Source organism: Sparus aurata, chromosome 19 (genome assembly GCF_900880675.1).
Source record: "Sparus aurata chromosome 19, fSpaAur1.1, whole genome shotgun sequence".
Taxonomy (NCBI): Eukaryota; Metazoa; Chordata; class Actinopteri; order Spariformes; family Sparidae; genus Sparus; species Sparus aurata.
In genome coordinates this window covers 15793321-15816392 of record NC_044205.1, presented here as the reverse complement: position 1 = coordinate 15816392, position 23072 = coordinate 15793321, and the positions used below count along the sequence as shown (strand labels likewise).

Sequence of the window (23072 nt, the reverse complement as noted above, 5' to 3'; positions counted from 1 at the left end):
GTCCGTCATGGGCATAACAGCATCCACTACCAAGGCGGTTCATTAACGGTGTGTTTTTAAGCCAATCCGAACGCTAACCGGTGACATCAACATACATACAGAGGGGGGAGTGGAGCCAGTCCAAGATTTGCCTCTGCTCTGCAGCAGGAGTATGTGAAGATGGATATTGTCTGCTGGGTGCCAAGACTATTTTTGGGAGCCCGAGCCCCTGACTTGTCCCTGGGAACCCTCTGATCAGCTTTGTCATCAGGTGTGTGAGGGCGACTACACACACACACACACACACACACACACACACACACCCTGACACTCACATATCAGGAAAAAGTAGAGTTTGGGTGGGTTTTTTTTCGGACACTTGAATGCAGCTTCTCCGCCTACTTCTCTACTCTCTATTCCTTTTTTGGAGAGTCCTGTTGCCATGTTGTACTTGTACACATAATAAGCAGTTTTTATGTGGTTTTGAAGACGCATGTTCGATTCCCTTCCTGCTGCTGCTGCTGCTGTTCTGTGTTAGATCAAGCTGGTAGAAGTCGCTCTCTGACACCTCATTGCTCTGTTTGCGCCACTGCTCATCTCATTGCCTCTCCACGTTCAAACATCAGCTCTGTCTTCTCTACTTTTGTACATTGCGCGCTCACGTGTGTTTGGGGATGGATTCGTATCCTGGAGAAGTTTTTGCAAAACGCGTGCGTCAAAAAGCGCGTGAGGATTGGACGGCCCGTAGTGTTGAATGAGCGGGAGGAGGAGGAGGAAGAGGAGGACGACGAGGAGGAGGAGGAGGGAGAGATCATACATTAACTCCTGCTGGCTGCGGGGACTCTCTAGTTGAGAGAAGCCAAGACAGACGCAGACGGACACGCAAGAGGGATGCGCTCGCAGCAACACTGACCGCTTTCTTTTCTTGTTCTTTTCTTTCCCTTTCTTTTATAAAGAAAGCGACAGATGAAAGCCGAACGAGAATCCACTTGATTCGTCTCGGACGTCTTTTTTTCCGGCGGATTTTTACGCACCAGAAGAGAGTGAGAAACGCTGCAGAGATGAGTGTTGCGCGGTTTCCCCCGCTCCTCCTGAAGGACCCCCTCTCCTGATAAAGGGATCAAAAGAGGACAAAAAAAAGGCTGTCCATGATATTTCCCAAAAAGAAGACTGCAAAGGTGGAGCGATTAGTGGAGGGCTGATGACGGGACTATTAATCCTTTCAGTGCACCAAAGGCACCAAAGGGTTTTAGAAACGCTTGGATGGAAATCGGGCGAGTGTTTAGAACTGTTTTTGGTTTTATATGAAACTGGTGATTAGTTGATGTGACACATCTGCACGGATTTCCTTTTTTTCTTTCTTTCTTTCTTCTTCTTCTTCTCTTCTCCTTCCAGTCTCAGTTTAAGATTTCTCACGAGGAAGGAAGTCGTTTGACGCGAGGTTGCGTCGCATGGTGTGAAAACTCTCCTCCTCACATACCTTGTTTTTTTTTCTTTTTTTTTTCTCTTCTTCAAGTATTCCACGATCTAAATGGAATTAGTTGAGCCTGAAGCCGTTTGTGAAAGGAACAGACATGGTACATGGGCACAGCTTCCATCACGGTAAGATCATCATCACCGCTCCTCCGAGCTCGCACGAAAAAAAAAAAAAAAAAAAAGTATAGTGATCCTTGAATATGAGAGCAACAGATCAGAACTGAGAGCAGAAAAACAGAATAGTGATTTCCTGGCGTGAGCACAACTACCAGGAGGTGTCACACAGCACAGACATGCTGCATCCTGCAACCTGTAAACTCACTGTTGAAGGTCACACTGAAAGTTCTTGAATTTTTAAAAATTATGTAATTTTTAAATTTTTTTATTGGAGAAAATACTCAGTCATCCAACTGCTTTGTATGAACTCGGGATGGAAATATCTCGGTTATCGTTTTGGATCATTTTTATGCATTTTTCTCCAGACGTTCTTAAAAACACAGTTTTTTTAAACAGAGTCTGGTGCAGGCTTATTGCGGATGAAGGTCATAGGTGTGCAAAAAGTTACAATTCAGGCGGGCAGGTGATGCTCTGAGCTTTTTTTTTGAGTCTGTAAGCACTGCAAAGGCTTTTACTCTTTATGTTACAGATAATATAGATCCCCATTGTTGATAATCTGTTAAAAGAAATTGCCCTTTGTTGTGACTAATTTAGGTATTGTGTGCTGTTTTCTGGACAGCTTTAGCATTAGCATAGCGTTGGTGTACAGGACATGAAATCCAAAAAAACTGGAATTCTGACTCAACCCTCCCCCTGCTGAAATCAAGCCGTGCACAAACCACAGACAATAACAGGGAAAAAAAACACATCATCAAAAATGTTTTTTTTTTGTTGTGTTTTACAGTTGTTGCAAGTCTTCTCATACTTGGGTTGTCTGGGGCAACGAGGAAGGATACAGCAGGTAAATCTCCATCGCCCGCAGCCGTGCATCTTCGACTCTCTAAACGCCTATCCCCTGTTCCAAAGTTCTAATCCCTCACGTTTATCTTTCTTTTTTGCTGCGCATGTTTCAGTGAAAAACAACTCTGGAGTGAAGCCTGCAGGTCAATGTGGAACGTGGGTGAAGGAACCAGAAGGAGGGCTCTTCACGTCTCCTAACTTCCCAAACAAATACCCCCCAGACACAGAGTGTGTTTACATCCTTGAAGGTAAATATTCTCTTTAGGCGTGACTTGGCGTGGCGGCGGTGGCGGTGAGAAAAAAGGCGAAGAGATCAGGCAATTTATTCTCTGGAGCTGGAGCAGTCCTGGAGTTATCCTGGAGAGGGGTGGGAAGGGGGGGCTGATGAGATGTATTGGCGTGTGAGAGACAGTGAGAGGCTACTTCAGGCTGCTGTTTTTCAAATGAAGAGCTGAGTCGTGATTGATCAGAGAAGATAATAAGGTTAAAAGAATCGCCAATGTGAGTGCAGAAGCTTGGAGCCCATCACAGCTCCGGTGTTTTAGAGATGAACTGACTAACAGCCGGGGTCGGGTATTGAACGCGTGGGCGTGCTGATAATGAAACAAGCAGAAACGTTCGTCAGTGGAAAAGCATGACTAATATCTCACTCCCTTGCCTGGTGCTAGGTTGTAATTATTTTCATTGTGTCTTCCAGCCCCCCCAAGGCAGTGTATCGATCTGCACTTCGAGGAGAATTATTCAATCGAGTCCTCTTGGGAATGTAAATTTGACAACATCGAGGTCCGGGATGGACCGTTTGGCTTCTCCCCAATACTCGGACGCTACTGTGGCCAGCACAGCCCACCCGATATCAGGAGTAGCGGCCGATATCTGTGGATAAAATTTGTTACGGACGGCGAGCTGGAAGCGGTGGGATTTTCGGCGAGTTACAACTTCACTGCAGGTACGGTTCTCCTGGTTGTTTTTCCCTTCCTTCCCCTGCTCTTGTCAATTCATGTCCCCCCCCCCCAGTAACTGTGTTACATAGCTCGAAACAGCGAGGCTCCAAATGAATAACAAACATCATCCAGGGAACTCGCCCGTGTGGGAGCCTTCTCGCAGTTTTATTGATTGTCTGTCTGCACACACTCACCATTTCTATTGGCAATATGCTGTCATTGGCTGGGACAGTCTTGTGTTATTTCTTTTTTTCTCTCTTCCCTATCTGGAGTGATGTGGAGCAGCGTCAGGGTTTTTTTCTTTCAGTTCAGCAGCACCGCTCCTCGGTTTGCAGTGGGCCGGAAGAGGCAGCAAACTAATAGGTATTGTCGAACACAATCGTGGCTATTACGGTTGTGTGTAAAACACTGGCTTCCTTAATTTGCCTCGTCTTTGGTTGAGGATCCCATTACTGGAGCGGCGTGAGGATTGATGACAAGGAATCAGGGCACGGCCGTGATTTAATATTCCTTCACCTACACTTGACTGGTTTTAATAACACTGTCAACTTTTTTCAGTGCGTTCGAGGCTTGAAAGGCACGGTGCCAGGGAAACACGAGCAGCGTGCCAATTTGTCTCCACATCCGCTGCACCTTCAGGGATATTTTACCGCTGGAGATTTAAGTGTCATTGTTTATATGAGGAACGCTTACGCAGTGCATCGACCTCTCATCCAAGAAACATGCTACTAGCTACGGGGCCATTGAAAAGAAAGCTACCGAGGTGAAGAGGGAGTATGGATTTACCTCTCGAGGCTTTTGTGCGCATGTTCATGGGAAATGAGGGTGAAGAAGAGCCGTCAATGGCACTGAAATCTACTGAGGGGTAAAGTGAAGGACTTCATCACATGGGTTGTTAAGCAGAAGCACTTCTTCTCTTCTGATATCTGTCAGAGAAAGTAAGGAAGAAAAAAAAAAACCACGAAGCACAAAGGAAGCAAACCAAGAATCGACGGTGTCAGGTATGGATATGCGCTGTGTTATGGATATTGCCTTCTGTCGAGGCATGGATCCATAATCCTGCAGCTGTGTCATACACGTCAGCTGCTCTGCCAGCTTTGATTTAAAGTTTTATTCGGAAACACACCACATGTTGTGAGTTTCTTGATGCTCTGTAGCAGCAGTGCTACAGTAAGTAACTTAGTAACTACTCTAATGTATAGTAAGAGATACTGAGCTAAACATTGACCGGACAATAAAATGATCGCTTGGATGGCAGTTGGCGTGCTAACCAGCTAACACTAGCTAGTCCAAAGCTCCTGTGCTAACGGTGTAAACACCAACACACCGCCATCAAGGGTCCTCTTGCGGGCGGGTCCACCATGTTCTTACAGTAGCCCAGAATGGACAGACCAAACACCGTCTCTAGAAAGCACCTTTCACCTTTTTCATGCATTTAGCGGCCGCCATAGGGGAGATAATGGATGAGGTGTTTCCCGAAGAGAATGCCACTACATCCTACGCACTGGTCCTTTAACATAACCATATCTTTGTAATCATTATCATCTTATTTTTATGCTTATCCAGGTTTCCTGGTGAAGTAAGGACTAGATAACAAAGTTGCAATCTCTAATGGATGTGACTAAATTGCATCACACTGTAACTTCTAAAATACATAAATATAATAACTACACAATCAATTGCTCCCTCCAGCCCTGACAGTCATAGAGGGAGAATCGGGACCACATTTTCTTCTGTAATGCACACTTGAAGTATTGTTTCCCCGCGCCCGCTTCTCTTGGGAGCCTCATCGAAAATTTGCGGAAAGAGAGAGAGGGAAGAAAAAAAGCTCTGCCTCTCGACTTGGTAGGAAATATCTGTGGCATATGATTTACATAATTAAAGAAGATTAAAGTCCTGAATTCACTCGGCTTGATACTCGGAAAATCTGGCTGTGTGAATAGCGCCTCACATCTGCAGCTGCTCGGCTAACCGCGTTAATTTGCGCAGCCCTCGCCCGATGAATGGGAGAGTGGGGGGGAAAAAAAAAGAGGCAACAAAGGTGACATGAATCAGCTCCTCTTACTCTCTCTGCTCAGTCATTTTTGGAGCGGAGAGATAAAAACTCTGATGCCTCTCCTTCACATTCTGCCAGTGTCCTTTCAGAGCCTCGTGCTCTTGATGACTAATGCGGTTAGTACAGCCGCCAGTGAATGGATGGAGCAGTGACTGGAATCTCACAATATCCGGTGTCGTTTGATTATACGTCGAGGTGCTTCAGCCTGCGAAGGCCACGCATTTAATTTAAATGTGGCTTCAGAGGAAGGAAGAGATGCGGCTGGAGAGGCTCTAGAGATTCACTCAGAAGAGTGACTAAGTGAATTTGGCTGCAGAAGCGATGTGATGCGTAATTTACTTGTCAAACAAATTACACCCAGATGCCTCATATTTTTGTTATGTTTTCTTGTGTCACAAAAACTTTTTTTTCACACCAGTCCTTTTATCCTTCTGCAGAATACGCTGTACCTTGTTTTTGCATGGGTTCTAAAGTTGAAAGTCATACGTCCAAATATATTTATGTTGAATTAAATCAGCTATGACGAGAATGTGTAGCAGCTGAGTGAGGATCCGTGTGCGAATAGCTCGCCGGGCTGTGGAGTCAGTCTGGCAGGCTGCATGCGTGACTCACTTTAGCTACCTGACTGAAGGAGTGTACCTCACTCTGTAGTCAGGAAATACCTCTGCCCGTCAAACAAGTGTGGACTCCCGAGTGAGTCATCGCCCCAGCTCGTGCAGCTCTCTATTGTCGCCGTCCTAACACTGAAAATACCCTTATTTGCTTTTCTTTCTTGCTTGAGAGGATTATTACAACGTCTACGTGTCTGTATGGCAAGTAGAGAGCTAGTCCCAGCAGCTGGTTAGCTTAGCTTAGCATAATGACTGGAAATAAGGGGTAACAGCAAACCTGGCTCTGTCAAATGGTAGCTCGATAAGGATCGGTGACGATCAGATCGAACACCTTGAGTCACAGAATCTGTACATTGCAATCGCAATCTGAGAAGGAAATCCGTCACCTAACTTCCTCTTCCTCAAGTGTCCAGGAAGAGCGCCAGGCTTTGGAGCCAACTTTCCTAGTGGACCAACCTTTTAACTACAATTTCAGGTGATGTGCGGGGGGGGCCAAAAATCCTTTTTTACTTACATTACGAAAGGAGTGTCTATACAATCCTCCCAAAATGACTTGTTTCACTATCAGAATTTGAGCTACTTAGTCCAAAACCATTTGGAAACCTCCAGAAGAGCCACAAGATTTAATCATTTTATTTCCTTTTAAGTTAGCCAGGTGCCAAACCAAAGTTAGCTCGCTTGGTCAGCAGAAGTCTCTAGTGCACATGCTCTATGGACCACACAACACGGAGGATCAGGGTAGTTTGTGAAGTCAAGCTTTTTTAGTTTTTTGGAGCCATTCATTGTCTAGCTAAGGTAACTGGTTGTTGGTGGTGACTCTACATTTACTGCAGTCAGTGACATTGACGTGGAACTGAACATCACATCTAGTTCTTGCCAAGAAAATGAGTAAACCTATTTAAAAAAAACAATTAACTCTTATCCTTGAGCAAGATGCTGAACCCCAACAACAACAGCTCCTGATGTGCAGTTGGCACCTTCATGGCAGCCACTGCCATCAGTAAGGGCCCTGCGATGAGCTGGCGACTCATCCAGGGAGTACCCTGGCCTTTGCCCATAGAGTCACTGGATTTGGCCCCAGTAACCCCCGCTCCACCTTGAATAAGGTGGTATAAAAGCGGTAACATCACCCGCAACCCGCATGGATAAAGCGGAAGAAAACGAACGAACGAACAATTAACTCTTATTTTCATCGATGCACCGTTGGTGTCTCTACCACCACCAAGATAGAGTTCATGGTGTAGCAATAATTTAGAAGTAGTCGCTTGTGATATTGAGCAAGTGTCTATCTGCTTTTTGCATTAATGTGGTGATTCAAATGGAAAACATTGTGTGACGTTACCTCCCCTAGATTCACTGAAGGTCAGTGACGAGGCCTTTTTCCAGAAGCAGTCTTATAGTATAGACACAAAAAACTGCAGTAGAATAGCTGAAAAACAGGATGTGCGGGGGGGGGCTGACTGCTGTCTTGAGAAACCATTTCTGTGTGTTTGTGTGTGTGCAAGTCTGTGGGGGAATTTGAGCAGCATTCTGCTTTTCAGGTCGTCCTAGGGCGCTGTGACCTTAGCACCCTGTGGACAGGTAGATTAAGTGGTGTTTCAGCACCTTAAGCCAAAGCCAGAGCAAATAAAAGGCTGCAACTTCTCCCCCCTCTCGCCTCCTGCAATAAGATCGTTGGCTGTCTGCAGAGCCAAGACCCGCCGGTGAGGCAGATGCTGCTGTATGGAGGATCAGGCTGAATTTGTGCTTTTCCTTGATCCAAAGACCTGTGATTTATTGTTACTTCACTGCAAGCATTGTGTTTGGGGGGGGGGGTATGCTTATAGGGCTGATTAGGGTTGCAGCTACTTCTTTTGTGGGTCTGTGAACACATTTAAAGATGAAGCTATGTTGCTCTGAGAAAGATTACGCAAATGAATTGGATTTGTGTCGTTGAGAGTTGATAATCTACGCTTTTGGTGAAGAGTTTGTGGGGGAAAGGTTTGTCAAGATACGTTCATTTGTCACTTAAATGAGAAAATGATGCAGATTTTTCCCGAACACAAACTAATATTCATCACCAGGAAAAAACAACTGATCTCTATTTTGCTTTCATGGAGTGAAAAGGTGAAATAGAAACTGGCCAGCATGCAGTTCCTTCCCTCCACCTTCAGTTCCTCTGTATGTTTTATGACTAATGACTAATGAGTCTATGACAAAGAAGACACTGATTGATCTGCCTTATAGCTCAACCGAGCTCTAAGTGGACCGAGAATCTTTGTGCAACGAAATGACTCAAATGGCATTTAAGATTATGACTGGGATAGGATATATGGGCCTATCATAATGGAGGCAGGGCCATGAGATTGAACCTAGATGGGCTCAAACTGGAAAATTGGAAATTGAACTGTGGAGATCGAATCTACGCTCGTGGACTTTGGGGGATGGCGCCACCGCTGGAGCCGGACAGAAAGTTCAGCGACTTCCCGGGTTTCACATCTACCTCCAGAGTCATTTGCCGGTGGCAACACCCGACATTTAAATGTTTGAGCCGCTTTCTGTTGATTGGCATCCTCTGAATTTGCAGAATGGTGTTTGACAAAGTCATTGACATTCACGGGACTGGCAGGAGGCATGTGGTATTTCATGATAGTTTTCATTTGCTGGATTTTTAGGGCAGAATTTAACACCAACCAAAGTAATAAGATGAGACAGAGGTACCTAGAGAGTTAGATCTGAGGCTCTTACTCTGAAATCTCAATCTAATAACAGTCAGGATAAATGAGCAATCCAGCTGAGCATCATTCAAGTGTTTTGCGAGCTTGGTATTTTACTTTGTTGGAAAAGTGTGCATACATTTTTTGAATCGGACACGATAAGATAAGATGGTAAATACCAAGTGAAGAAGTGAAGCAGCTCAAAATTGAAGGAAAAAAAGGAAAAATAGAGTGACAATTACATAGTATGTAGAGTACAATTGTGCTTCCATCATTGAGGAATGGACAATCTTGACAGGTATTTGCTTTAGTGTCAGTCAGGTCACATAACAGATGACAGTTCTCTCCTGGCTGGTAACCTAAGTCTATCGTCTTCTGATTGGATAAATGTGCCAACTGCCAGATATTAAGGAAAAACATATGTTCTTCCAAGCTGCCTGCTGAGAAGACACTGCAGTCATGACAAGTACCGACATTTAAACAGACGTCCTGCAGTGGAAACTGAGCTTGTGAGATGTGGTCTGGCTCCTTCTCTTGTGACACCTCTCAACCTTAATCCATTAAAAACATTGTCAAAACGTTGTCCCACACTGGTACAGCACCTCAGGCACTCAGAGCAAAATTTAATTTTACATGGCCCAACACTGGTCGAGGTTCAGAATCACAAAGGTGCACAGAGGAAAGGTAGATGGAATTCGTGAGTGGAAGTGGAGAGAGGAGTCTCATGTGGTGCAGGGTTGGGCGAATTTTACTTTTCAATTACAGTTCTGGCTTTCAACTGTTATGAAAACAGGATAATCAAGATAAAACGTTGAACGTCCTGCATTCTGTTGTGCAACGATACTCTCGTTTTGTCACGTGTTATAAATCCAACGCACCCTCACCCTCCCTTAAAAAGCCCAAACTTTATTCGCAGTCAGGCCGTGGCAATGCTTAGTTCAGCTCACTGCGTGAGTGAGACGTTGTTTTTTGCGAGAAACCCTTTCTAGCCAGCTGCCCAGCTGCTACGTCGCTGCTTGGAGCATCCAGAATGGATGAAGAAGTGATATTTCAAAAAACCTTTCTCAAATTATGTATACCAAATAGACACAACATTATAATACACATCATATATTAAAGCTGCGACAGGAAATGTTAATCTTGTGTTGATTCTGGCGGCCCCTGTGGACAAAAGTGGTATCAGCACCATCGCCTGATGTGTCGAAGAGCTTGATCTGGCAATTTTGTGCTTTTATTTTGGAAGCGAGTAAAAGAAAGAATCAACATATTATTATTTATTTTTTTAAACACAGCTGTTTGCAGGATGCTTGGTGATGAAGTTATGTGTCTATTAGTAGCTTTGTAAGATTTAAAGCTGTTATATGACAATGGAGACAGGAAAGAAAAGAGGGTTTTAGTGCTGTGCTGTATGACAGGCTACAGAGCAGCTGTATTTCATCCTCTGCAGTCTGCCATTAAAGAAAGAGCTTAAATTTTAATGACTTTTTTGACCCGGATGAGTTGGAATCTGACCCGGTGATAGCCATTAATTATAAATATAATCATTATATAGAAATAGCCAATCTTCTTCCTGATGGTCTCACTTCTGTAGGTCATAGAGGCATCGGCATTAAATGGTTTTAGTTTTAATGGTTTAAATTCCATGTAGTACATTAAAGTAAATCCTTATATTTGTTATGTTATATAATATTACTATATATTAACATTATAAGACATTTTGTGTTGTTTTTTGAGTTGAACTATATTTAACTGTTCAACTGTTAAAAAGACTAATGACGTTACATCGCCGTAATTTCAATATTTAACTAATTATGAAAGTAATAAATAATCATGATAATTTTTTTTAACCATCATTGAGCATTCCATAATGTGGTGCATTCTCTGGCGTGTTCCCTAGATCTCAGGGAAGATCTCAGGGAGGAAAGTGTGGTTGCCTGAGTGAGTTGATAAATCACAAAAAAATAAAAGACCTTCCTTCCAATGTTTTGCTCTAATGCTCATTGTCATTAGTGCTCCCTACAGTGCGAGCAACGTTCTCTCTGGGAGTTTTCTCCCTGATTGTTTGTTGCCGCCTACTGTTTCTCTGATCATCCGATTTTTTTCTACAGAGAAAATATGTCGAGCGTAGGTGCGATCCTCCTGTTGGACTTATTTCAATTGTGAAAAGCTGATAGCGGTTTGGACGAAGGAACCTGTATTTGATAAACAGGCTCTGTCTCTTTTTAGTATCCCTGTATGAAACACCTCACGTTGTGTGTTTTTCATTCCTGGCTGCCGACATCGGCATCATATCAAAAAGGATCTCCTGCACTCGAAGAATGACAGTTGCTGCGTTTGAGCCCAGCTGAAGACACCCTTCCCTCCACACTGCCTCTGTTTTAGCAAAATGGGATGGATAGTGCGAGTTAGCATTGCAGGCACACCTCTTGCAGCTGTGAAAGAGGTCGATCGCACCCCTCGCTCTCCTCACTCATCTCTCTGTCTCTCGTTTTCTCGACGAACACTGCCTCTTTTCTTCTCTCCTCGACATCCCTGGCTCATGCTCTCTGTGTGTTATGCACCAGACCCATGTGAAGGGAGACATCCGTGCATATATTTTTTAAATGCTTTCTGTGGTGCTGCAGGAAATTCAGGTTTTGCAACTATAAAATGCCCACATTAAAAAGGGATAGTTCAAGTTTATCACAACCTGTTTTCTGTTTTTCATAGCTTTCTTATTATTTCTACTTGCAATTAAAACATTGTACCTACCAAGTTAATAGCAGGGATCTGTGAATGTGGCAACATTGCTAAAAAAAAGTAGTAAGGGCCAAGAAACACATATAAATATGACCTATTAACTATGTTCTTTTAGGCAATAACAGGCCATCAGTGCCCAATTACCTTCAGCATTAAAAAATAATTAATTTCCAATGCTATTGCCTTAATCAATTCCAACACACGAATTAGCTTCGTTGACCAATAGCAAATCGTCGCTGCGATGCTAATATTTGAGGTGTCGGAAAATCTAAAACAGAGAAAGCTGTTGCAGCTTATCATTCACTTGAATAAAAATCTTTGTTGAAGTGATGTTTGAAAATACAGAAGTCAGTGGTATAAGTGAGCTCCATGTCTTGAAACCGTGAATTAATTTAGCAACCAAACTAACTAGGCTAGTGACAACATAACAACTGACAAAATAACTTCACTAGCTGGTAAACGAGCTAGGTCAGAGAGTTGTGACCAACTAGCATCAGCATGTTAGCAGTTAGCTAGCCAGCTACATTAACTGTACCTGTGAGTGGTTAGATTAATACAAGGGAAGCTTAGTTGCAGCTTATGTTTTGCATCATATCATTTAATGACCTATAATGTTGAAGTATGATTTGTAAAACGTCAGGAGACGGGTGTCAGTGATTATTGCAATTGCCGAGCAAGATGGTTTTGCTGGCTAGGTGTTATGTTAGCAATGAGCTAGCTTGGAGTGTGGTTGGTAAATAGTTAAAGAGACAGGAGTCAGTGATTCTAATTGAGCTGAGTGTCGTGAAATATTTGAATTATTTAGCGACCAAACTAAAGCCATTGCGATTGACTAGCACCAGCACGCCAAGCGGTACAAGCTGCGAGACGTGTGGATAAAACTTCCCGTGATTCATTCTGGTATACTTTCTTCTCTTCCTCTTCCTGTCCTACTTCCACTCTCCTCGACTCGTGTCCTGCCCCTCCTCTGACTTCACGCCTCGCTCTTTCCTGCCCGGCGGAAAAGTCCCGGCACAAAATGTTCACCCGCTTATCAGACACCGAGCCTTCACTTGGGGGACAATCAGTCAACAGTTTATCACTCCGTGGAACTTACCTCACCGTCCAACAGGATGGCTGATATTTATGTCCTTTGGCTGTTTCAGCGACTCCCAGCCAATTACCCTGCAGATCAATCAGTAGCTCAGCCTGCCTCCTGCTTCCATCCTCTGTGGCGGTTTGTTAGCCAGGCCTGCTGTTCAGCTACAGATGCTGTGGGGGTCAGGGCACCACTCCGTTGTAGCTGGAAGTCTGCAGTAATGTAAACCATGCTGGGTTGTGGGGGTTTTATTTGTAGCCTGGTTTGGGAATTGGAGTGAATGTGTTGCAAGTGTATGTGTGTGTGTCCAGTGTGCACACACACACACACACACACACCATATGTATCAATACCCACGGGTAATTACAGTATAGTGTGTGTACATGTGTGTTTCTGTGTGTGTTTGTGTACGCCATACATCTCTCCAATCTGTGGCACAATCTTGGCAGCATTCCTCTTTAAACCCCTGTGTCCTTCCTGTGCTACATCCACAATGAAGCGACCTATTGCGTATTCACACGGTGTTCACAGCATTAAACGCATGATGCATATGGTCCTCGCTCTCAGAACTGCATTTGAAATTAGCTGTGTTGTTGTAAGTGTGTTTTTTTTTTTTTTCTTCCGCTCCCGTCCTCTGTAGGTATAACAGCTCGCCTAGGGCTCTTTGTTTCATTAGCCTATCGCCATGGTGGATCCTTGGCTGTCATGCTGAGAGCCTGACTCTCTCCATTACGCTGTATTAGGCGGCCGCGAGATTGAGCTGTGTGTTTTATCTCTGCACACATTAGGGCTTCAGCCCGTCGAAAATGTCTTGAAGAATTATTCTCTTAAGAGTTGATCGAAAAGGTCTTTTCATTTTTTTTTTTTTTTTTTTTGGAAGGTGAATGAGGTTTGTTTGCTCATCGCTCCTGATTTGTACCCCTGATTTCAAAGGACACCGCGGAGCAGCTTTGCTCTCCGCGCTTGACGAGTTTTGTTTTCATCTTCCCATCAGTGGGAATACGTCCTGAGGGGAACTCCCGTATTAACATACAGGGATAAAAAGTCTGAAAATCATCTGAAAAGGAGTGCAAGTGATTAATGTTCTGTTTCTGTTGCATACACGTTGCTCCCTTCCATCCTCTTTGGCGGTGGATTGGACTCCCAGCTTATCATCTAAGAGCAAATTTCAAAGGGGACCTAAATCACGTTTGGCATCGGGGTAATCTAATAGGTAATGGCAAGCTTTTGTTTTGCTGCTGGGAAAACAATGTCAACAATGAAGGAGGGCAAGACCATGATGGGATTATGAAATGTGGAATTTGAGTAATCCCCACAACATTTCCAAACGATAAAACAGTTGTGGTTTCGAGCAGACGCCCACAACTATATATAATACCCCCGTATAGGAAATGACTTGATGGTGCATTACATTAAATGAAAGTGCAGCTTGTGTCGTACACCAGCTGTCCCGTCGTATATACTGTTGGAGGGTTAATGCATATCATTACCGCTTGATAGGCTTATAGAAAAGCCATGACAAGTGGTTTATGGTTTATAACTGACTCTCTGGCTCCTCTCATACCATCACCTTCTGTTTATTCTCAGCTTCAACCGAGCAAGACATACTCAATGTAATTATGGAACCTACTTGTTTGAAAAGCTGAATACAAAGAAGTCTATGTCTGTGCTGGGTTTAGAGAGGTGGTTGTGAAGTGAGGCCTGATTTTGCACCTCATTTCTTAACCATAATAGAACATATTCACATGGCGGCCATTTTCCTCAAACATCAAGCTCGGGGTGGGAGGCTGAAAAGCTGGGATGATGTTATACTGTTGTGTTCCAGCAGTGCACATACACAGGGAATCAAATTATGGGCACCAATAGTTATTTCATCACTTCCTGATGAAAGGATGATGGATAATTAGAATCTGGCAGGACAGAGATAACCAGCATACTTTGTGGTTCATTAACTAATGTTCCAGGTTGATCATAAACTGAAAAGATGACATATTTCAAAATAAAATGTTTTTTAGAATAGTGAGAATTTGGAGGGACATCGGGCCATATTTCAAAATAAAACAACCCATTAGCTAACATTAGCATTCAGTCACATCCTAGCTAATGTTACAGTTTGATTACATTGGCTTAAATAAATGTGTCTAAGATATCTGTTGTTGAACGCAATCAAACGGTAACATTAGCTCGAAAGGGGCTAAATGCTAAAGTTAGCTGTTATCTAGTGGGTAGCTAAGGGGTTGTCAAATGTGTTGTTTTACCCGATGTTCCTCTGGAATTCTCGCCATCCATCATCTTTCCAGTTGCTGATCATGAAATCATGTTGATTTGTCAGATTTCTATGGTTATTGAATGTGCATCCTCGAACACCACTGTCACATTTGAGCTTTGCGTCCTGACCGGGATGTCGGACGGAAATGGTCGCCACCTGAATATGGTGTATGGCAGAATTTCCAGCAGGCCGAGGCTATGTTTTCCACAAAATAAAGATCAGCTTGGTCGTCCGCCCCCCTGATGTTTTCCCCTGTCTGTTTAAAGGATATTTATAGCCCCCAGAGGAACCATCATGTGAGCTTGCGGGCTGCTGCCAAACAGTTCCTGCAGGATAGACCAGGTCAGATTTGAATGTTTACTCTCTGCTGTCCTAAAGGTGCGCGTGGTCCACATTTAGTCTCCTGCAGGCATTAGACAGATTGTGCGATGTTCTGTGCAGTTGCTTCATTTCACTTCCAGCTCTTCTTTGCGGAAGGTGTCAAGCGTCTGCTCAGCTCTGAAACCTTGAGTCACGAAAGGCTGAAAGAAAGTGTCAAGATGTCAACATAACAAACAGGAACCCGTCCCTGGCGAGGTGTTGCTTTCCATCAGCCCTTTTTTTTTTTTTGGCACATTCTGTCTTCTTTCGTCCTTGTCAGAGCTCAAATTGCTCATCCATCTGTGATTATTGAGGTGCGAGGGAGGGGTGCAGAAGAACATTTTTTACTTCCTTCTAGGTCCACTGACTGTACACCAATGGAGTCCAGCAAGTCAATTAAGACCATCTTCTTCCGTTGGGTGACTGCAGCCTTTCTGGCAGATTGCCGAGAGCAAGGACCTGGAAAAGTCAGGAAGTCGATCATGTGTGTTCATCTCTGTTTCTCACTCAAACAAACACCAGCAGCCCCCTCTGAGCAGCGTGGCCTTGCTGGCATTTCACTTTCCATTTGGCAAGCTCGATTAATCACAGCGCTCCTATACAATGCGACGCACGTGGCCACCCATCGCTGCTGGCTCTCATTATTCCCCTACGCGGGAAAATGCACGGGCCATGGGAGGGAGCGAGGCAGAGAAAGAGGAAGAGGAACGCCGCAGTAACTCCACACTGCATGCACTGCATACAGCGATACAAGGGGGGGGAAAAAAGAAAAGGGAGAGAAGAATTCAGCGATACAGAGAAAGATCTGGATTGCTGTGAATAGGTTGTGGCCGCGCTGTGAGGAGGACTGATAAAAGATTGGTGCGGCTCCATGTCCCCTCAAGGCTCTGCTTCCATCTGAATATTCATTGAGCTGACACCGGCTTTTCTCGCCACCGTCTATAAAAGGATGCCAATTGGCTTTTACCTTGTGGCCTCAAATAAGCGCCTAACGTGCATACAAACGACTCCTCATGACACGCGGACGCACGCCGTGATTTCCGCACTTCCTTGATAAACAGCCTTGAAAACAGCTTAAACTGCCCTCACAGTTTGCCCCGCGTGCGTTTAGATTGCCGCGCTCGAAAAACACATTACCACAGAGAATAATGTTTTTTTACGTGACAGTTGGGTGGCTTTCAAATCTCCGGGATTGACACTGAGACTCGCAAGACTTCATCTTCTGTCATGCATGCGCCGCGATTGTTTCGTCGTACTGTAAAATGAAATATCCGATCTGCTGGGGGGTGGGGGTCAACTTATTTAGGGAAATCCTTTGTCATAAAAAAAGAAAAAGTAGATTATTCATCCGTTCAGCACATTTCTATCATTCTAATTCCATTATGTGCTCCTGGAATTGTTGCTTCGCACAGGACAGAAGCGCTCTTTGCTGACAGTGCTGAACCCGAATCTGTTTCTGGGAAATCTGATGCAACATCCTTCACACGACATTCACTGTCTATGTAGAACGCCATGCAAGGCGTCCTGGCAGCGGTGTGTTGTGTTTGGAGAGACGGGGGGGTTGTGTCGCTTGCTGTATCCAGGGAGCGCACAGCATGATGCCATACCCCTGGAAACTCGTGAAAAACAACAACAACAAAAACTAAACATTGTCAAGTTTAAATGAAGACGTTCCAGCTACTGCAAGGCTTATTGACACTGAGGTGACCACGCAGCCCGGGAGTGCCGTCTGTCCATTCAGGTGCAGCCACTGGGTGGAGACTGTGTTGGTCAAGGGGGCAAAGCTGGGAAGGGTCGCGTGGCCTCGCGTCAAACGGCGCCTGTGTGGACACGTATGTTTTACAATTTTGCAGATGGGCAAGTATTGACAAGCCAGTGTCCTTAACTTCAACCCACATCATAGTATCGTGCCTGAAAAAAGAAGTGGAAATTAACATGTTTTTGTCTGGTTTGAAAGGAGTAAAGCCTTCATACATGTGCAAAAAACAAGGCCGCTCTTATTTTGGCATCCTTGTGTGCTGGAGAGGACATCTCTCATCCAGTGCTTGAGTCGAGCAGGATTTCAGCTGGGGTGGAAACTACTCAAATCTGTATGCTACTCCTAATCCCTGCACACAAACACAGACATGCACGCCGGACCTCCGCTGAGCAGCTACATCAGTTCACATCAAAAAATCCTTTTCATTTTGTACTCCAGTTTATTTGCGGAGGTTTGTGTGTGCATGTGCATGTGCATGTGCGTGTGTGCCGGCTGCAAACACAGGCATGTATGTAAGTAAGAGAGTGAAATAAGGTGAGATTCATCTTCATGTGGAATAAAGGCACAGAGAACAGCGTTGCACACGCTTCCCCTCAAAATATACTTATTCACAGCCACCCCTCGCCATGTACAGCAATCTTAAATATTCAGGCATAATCCTTTTGAGGCTTTTCTGGTAAGATGTAGAAATCAAGTGAGATTGAAATCACCATCCCTTCCCTGGATAGCTGTTTGCCACGAGGACATGATTTTCTTTTTCTTAAATTAGAAAAGATTAGGTTGAATCTGCGGGGCTCGGCTCAGAATTTTGTCGCCCTCTGGGCAACATTTTATTTCCTGGTATTTCGAAAGTCTGCCAACTTTACCTTCTGATTTAGTTGATACTTCGCAGTCTCCCTCCAACTCTCTGTCTCTTTGTTATCGGAGGGGATAATATGTGTGCGGGTGCTGCTGGCTTCGCCGGTGATTCATAAGAGGGGAAGATAATTTGTCTTCATGCGAGAGGAACCTCACTTAGGACTTCAGAGATCTTGGACTTGCTCTCCTGTGGTGCTGGACACTGTGCGAAACTGCAATTCCATCCGAAACCGCATTCCACCACACACACACACACACACACACGCACAGCATTACATTTATTGTGTTTGTAATCACACATCCGTGAAGTAATCTCCTCTGCCACAGCATTCATTTCACCACAGCGCAGAGTAAGGTAAGAGGGCCTTAATAAGAATTACAGGGTCATACATCAGGTGGAGAAATAAAGAAATGTGGGAGACGGCGGTGGGATTAGGTTTAAATCCCCCTAAAAAAAAAAAAAAAAACTTGTGTGTTTGTGGCTTATAGCAGAGACTGACTGTGATCAGGAGGGAAGTCTGACTCATTGATTTTATCGTGCTTTGCCTCTGAAGAGGCGAGGCTTTGTGGAAACTTAGATTGTGTGTAGAAAAAGCTCAGCGAAAATGCTTGAATGCAGTTTGTGGACAGGGAGGGCTTTGACGTGGCTTAAATATTCATTTGCTGGTGGCACCAGCTCCGGGGGGAGGTTTTAGCTCCTAGCGGTGGATCTCCCGACACACGACTTTTCAAGCGTCCGTGGTGGCACGCCGCTGGGTGAAACAAAGGGTGAGGCATCCTCATACTGTTGCAAAGTGTTCTGCTTTTTTTTTTTTCATTATTATTTCTTATTATGAGTGAGCAAGGCCTTTTCAATCGGAGCCATCATATGTGTAATTCATGATAAAATACGTACAAGATCAAAAAATGATTCATCTCTCACCATTAAACGCCTTATATGTATTTTTCAAGGTCCCATGAGAGGAACCAGAAGGGGGTGGGACTCTCCAAAATATGATTAAATAGAGAACTGTAAACGGTTACAACCAGATTTTTAACAAATCTACTTAAAAAGTGCTTTTACAGAGTCGAGCTGGAGTAAAAAAAGAACAGCTGCACTTCTGTGTCCCAAGATTGTGGAAACAAGCGTGATTGTTTAGGCAACCCAGATAACAAAACGGTTGTGGCACAATCTGGCCCACACCAGACGTGTTAATCCGGCCCATACTGGCCGAAATCTGGGCTACATCCAGCCCACCAGAGTGGCACAGACTGGGGCCAGTTCTGGTGTATTCGGTCCGCCCTTGGCAGATGTGTGGCCATGCTATGGCCTGCTTGTGGCTCAGATCTGACAAACGGGAGTGGACCACCCAAGTGCTGTCATCACTCCACGCAGTATGTGGGCTGGATGAAGGTGACGGGGTTCGCTTACATCAAAGCTGTTATTTTTATTATGAAATGTTACGTTGAAATGTGCAGAAGACGCATTATCTAACTCGTAACAGATATCTTAACTGTAGAAAACACCTTAATGTACATTTCAAATATTTTCCATCCACTTGTATGACAGAAGACATGTCACGGAAGCAAAATCTGAAGCCTAAAAATCCCCAAATTGACCTGTGCCTGAAATAGTGATGCTTTCCCCCGCTGTGCCCGGCCTTAAAGACACAACTTTCCACACACCTTTGCTCTTTTCAGCAGCGAGGGCCAATCGCAATGATGTTGTGACGATGTGATCTACAGCACGGACGGCAGCTGTCGAAGCCGGTGGCTGAGTTGTAAGAGTTCTGGAATTGAAGGAGCCTCCGGTAAAAATGGAAAACACGACAGCTAACAGACACCGAAATGCTCATCCTGTTGAATTCGATGCATTTAAATACAAAACATGTTGTGGAAGGCATCACTGTCAGTGTAGTTTCAAAGTGCGTGTGTTTTTTTTTCCCAGGTGTTGCGGTTCAGCATCACCCAGCCACGCTCAACAGTGAAGGAAAACATTTGCACAGCGAGTGTTTGTGTTAATTTGTTTGCCACAGCTTGCGTTTTATGCCTCAAAATCTCTTTTGGGTGTTCTCAGCGCAATCTTGATTGGGATTTGTTTTTTTTGTTTTTTTTTTCGTTTCATTAAATGTGAGGAGGATTTCATCAGCTCCAGGCTACAGTGTTACCCGAAGGTTCAAAAGATGCTGTGCAGCAGCAGAAGCGATGGTGTTTTTCCCTCCACAGACTAACAGATGGGATTATACGAGAGGCATTAGATAGCCGAGCGACAAAAGAGTTTACACGGGGGCAGACTGTGTCAGCCCATGAATCCGTCTCTTGCGCCAAACGGTTTTATCGCATGTTTCGTAACAGTGGGTTGCCATCGCGCCTTAATCGCCTTTTTTCCCCACCTCTGTCATTGCACCTTTTTTTTAATTTTGAGCAATCTGTGCAGCGGCGTGATTAGCCGGCGCGCCGAACAGCAGCGTTTCATTACATCGGAGGGAGATCTTTATTTGATCTGTCTCCTTTCAGCACATTTCCCTGTTAATACCCCTTCTGATGTCTGATTCAGAACTCTTCCAGTAATGTGCCTGCAACCCCCACCCACACACAAACACACACCCACGTACACACACACACACACACACACACACACACGCACACACACACACACCCTCTATCCGACACAAAAAGCCAATTTGAGAAAATTAAAAATCTTTTAAAAGGACGTAGTTATCTCGCCCCCTTTTGCGACGGACATTTTTATGTAACTCAATTGATGCATGACTGCCTCCATTAACTTCTGATCCCTAAGTTGGTATAAATACTCTTTTCAATTTAGATAGTGGCGAGCGGTGAATGGGGCGTTTTGCGTTGGCGCGCATGTAGAGTGCCGACCTCCGCCAGGCTTCCTGGTGAATCATTCATTCTTTCGTGATTGAGCTCGTGTTCCCCTACGGCGGGGCACCCAGCTGTCTCCGGTGACGTGAAGATGTGCATCTCCCCGGGTCCTTTATGCTGACTAAAGCCTGAAAATTGCGTATGTAAATCTTTTTTGTGACACAAAACACTGATACCTGATCTCGATTCCTTTCGCTCATCTCAATCAATTTGCCGTCTCTTTTTCTGTAAGCAGATGCCAGTTATTTATCCTCTCATCAGTCATCCTCTCCGCTCACTTACTCGGAATTTATGCAGTGTCGACGCAACCTTGTATTTTTTTTTGCCCTCGCCCCACCCCTCCGAGGCTCATAGCCTGTAAGTGTGTGCGAGAAAGAGGAAGTGGAAGAGAGAAAGAGAGAGAGCGAAGAGAGAGAGAAAGAGAGGGACACTCTAATAGGGTTTATCAAAGTCAACCTGAATACTCTAACAGTCTGGGCCTGGACATCAAAGCCTAGTCTCCACTCCACTGCCAACTACTCTGGACATCCATCAAACACCCAGGCAGGAGAAAGCCCAAATTGAGTAAATTGGGTGACGGAAATGTTTGTATTGTAAGAACAAATACTCTGACGACGGGCTAATCGCAGCACGTCAACGTCACAGTGATAAAACCTGACACTTTTCGGGGGGTCGGGGGGGGGGGGGGAGCTCGGCTCAAAGGTGTCGCAAGAAGCTCCTCTCTGTTTGAAATTGCGTGAAAGAACGAAGAAGCAGTCATCCTCCTCGGTAGATTATGGCAGAGCGCCGCGAGGCCTGCTCCAACATACTTTATGACATGCTATCGATTCAAGGGAAGATGAAAGGAAATGCTGTGTGATTTGATTTCTCATTCAGGGGTCTTAATTCCCCCTGACACGCATTGAGAAACAGACGGTCCTTTTGATTGCAGTGAATCTGACCAACAGGGTTATTCTCTCTGGGAGATCAGAGTGTTTCTCCCCATTTTTATTAGACTTCAAAGGTTACACACAGAAATAAATGCAGTTCATATACAGTATGTGTGTATATATATATATGTATATTAATCTTTCTGATAGCTGTAGGCATACTGCATGTGAGACTGTGTCCATTTGGCTGTAGCGTGATGTTTGCACGCTGTCCTGACAGTGATAAATAAAACTCTACTTTCTATGATAAAAAAACACTGACGCTTTGCATGTAAGGGACAGAAATCCATTATGTTGAGTGCATTCTGCATTCCTCACAGGTCACAGAAACATATATTTGCATAAAGCTGATCGTGCTTCCCCTTTGAATTGCACAGAGAAACATCTTCTCAGCGGCCCTATTTTGCCACTCTTAAATGGACCTCCCCAGTTAGGACTGGGCATCAAATGGAAATGGATTTTGGTATTATGATGCTCAGTGAGATTACAGCTCCCCCCTTCGCGGCTGTATTTATGGCTGTAATGCTGTGAAAGGAGCGGTTGGAGAAGAGATAAAAGGACCGTATTGACCTCCTGCCTCGGTTTGTAGCCGAGTAGAGTCTCGATGAGAAGCAATTCAGTCAGTCTTCAATTAAAATGATTTCTTCAACATATTCAAAGAGTTGGCGCGGCAATGATGCCTCATCATGAAACATGAAATGCAGTGAATTTACCTGCACCCGTGACAAGAACTAGCAGCCGTGTTAGCATCTGTGCTGAGGCTGTGCTTTTGCATTAAATGCTAACATCAGCATGCTAACATGTTCACAACGTGAGCGACAATGCTAATATGTAAAATGTCTACCTTGCTCAGGGTCTTGGTTGAGCATGTTAGCATGCTAACATTCAGAAATGAACTACCACTCACTATCAGAATGTCAAGAAATAACAGTTTTCATGTCATGTCAAAAACTTCTTTGTGTTGTGTTGAAGAGATATCCAATGAAGTTTGAGTGCTAACCAGCTAGCCCCAGGCCTGAAAATGTATTTTATTCCAGTGGTCCAAAGTGCCTGTGCTAGTAATATAAACATCAACATTCCCCTGGTGCATCAGCTAGCTGCACGGCTAACAGAGCTTAAGAGCTAACAGTAGCAGCACAGAATACAGTCGGCAGTTACTCTGGTAATAATCTTGCCCCTATTTGTTGGGGGTATGAATTCAGGTGGGTAATTCTTACATACTGCATCTTTGAAGGAGGTGAGAAATAATTCCTGTATCTGTCTCTTTATCCAGATCTGCACCAAAAGTGAATGGGGTTTATTCTGGGCTGAGACACATCCCCCTGCCAAGTTTCGTGGTAATTTGTTGAGAAGTTTTTGTGTAAGCCTGCTGACAAACCAACCAACAGACAAACAAACAAACAGACGAGTAAGGGGGGAACAGTGGCATTAAAACAGCTCGATCCCGCAAAAGAAATGGTTGCAGCTTATAGCTTGTTTAGATTCTTACTATTAGTGAC

At 44.4% G+C, this 23072-nt stretch overlaps 1 protein-coding gene across 3 annotated transcripts in view; it reads left to right on the top strand.

The window, feature by feature from the left end:
* Positions 1-551: 551 nt before the first annotated feature.
* Positions 552-23072, top strand: part of neto1l (neuropilin (NRP) and tolloid (TLL)-like 1, like) — a 75635-nt gene continuing 53114 nt past the window's right edge. The window contains exons 1-4 of one of the 3 annotated variants that reach the window (XM_030398707.1): positions 552-1581; positions 2357-2413; positions 2526-2660; positions 3110-3358. In XM_030398707.1, coding sequence (XP_030254567.1) covers positions 1554-1581; positions 2357-2413; positions 2526-2660; positions 3110-3358 — 469 coding nt within the window. In that variant the 5' untranslated portion in view covers positions 552-1553. The remainder of the gene's footprint in view (positions 1582-2356; positions 2414-2525; positions 2661-3109; positions 3359-23072) is intronic. The other 2 variants (XM_030398706.1, XM_030398705.1) reach the window with 2 other exon arrangements.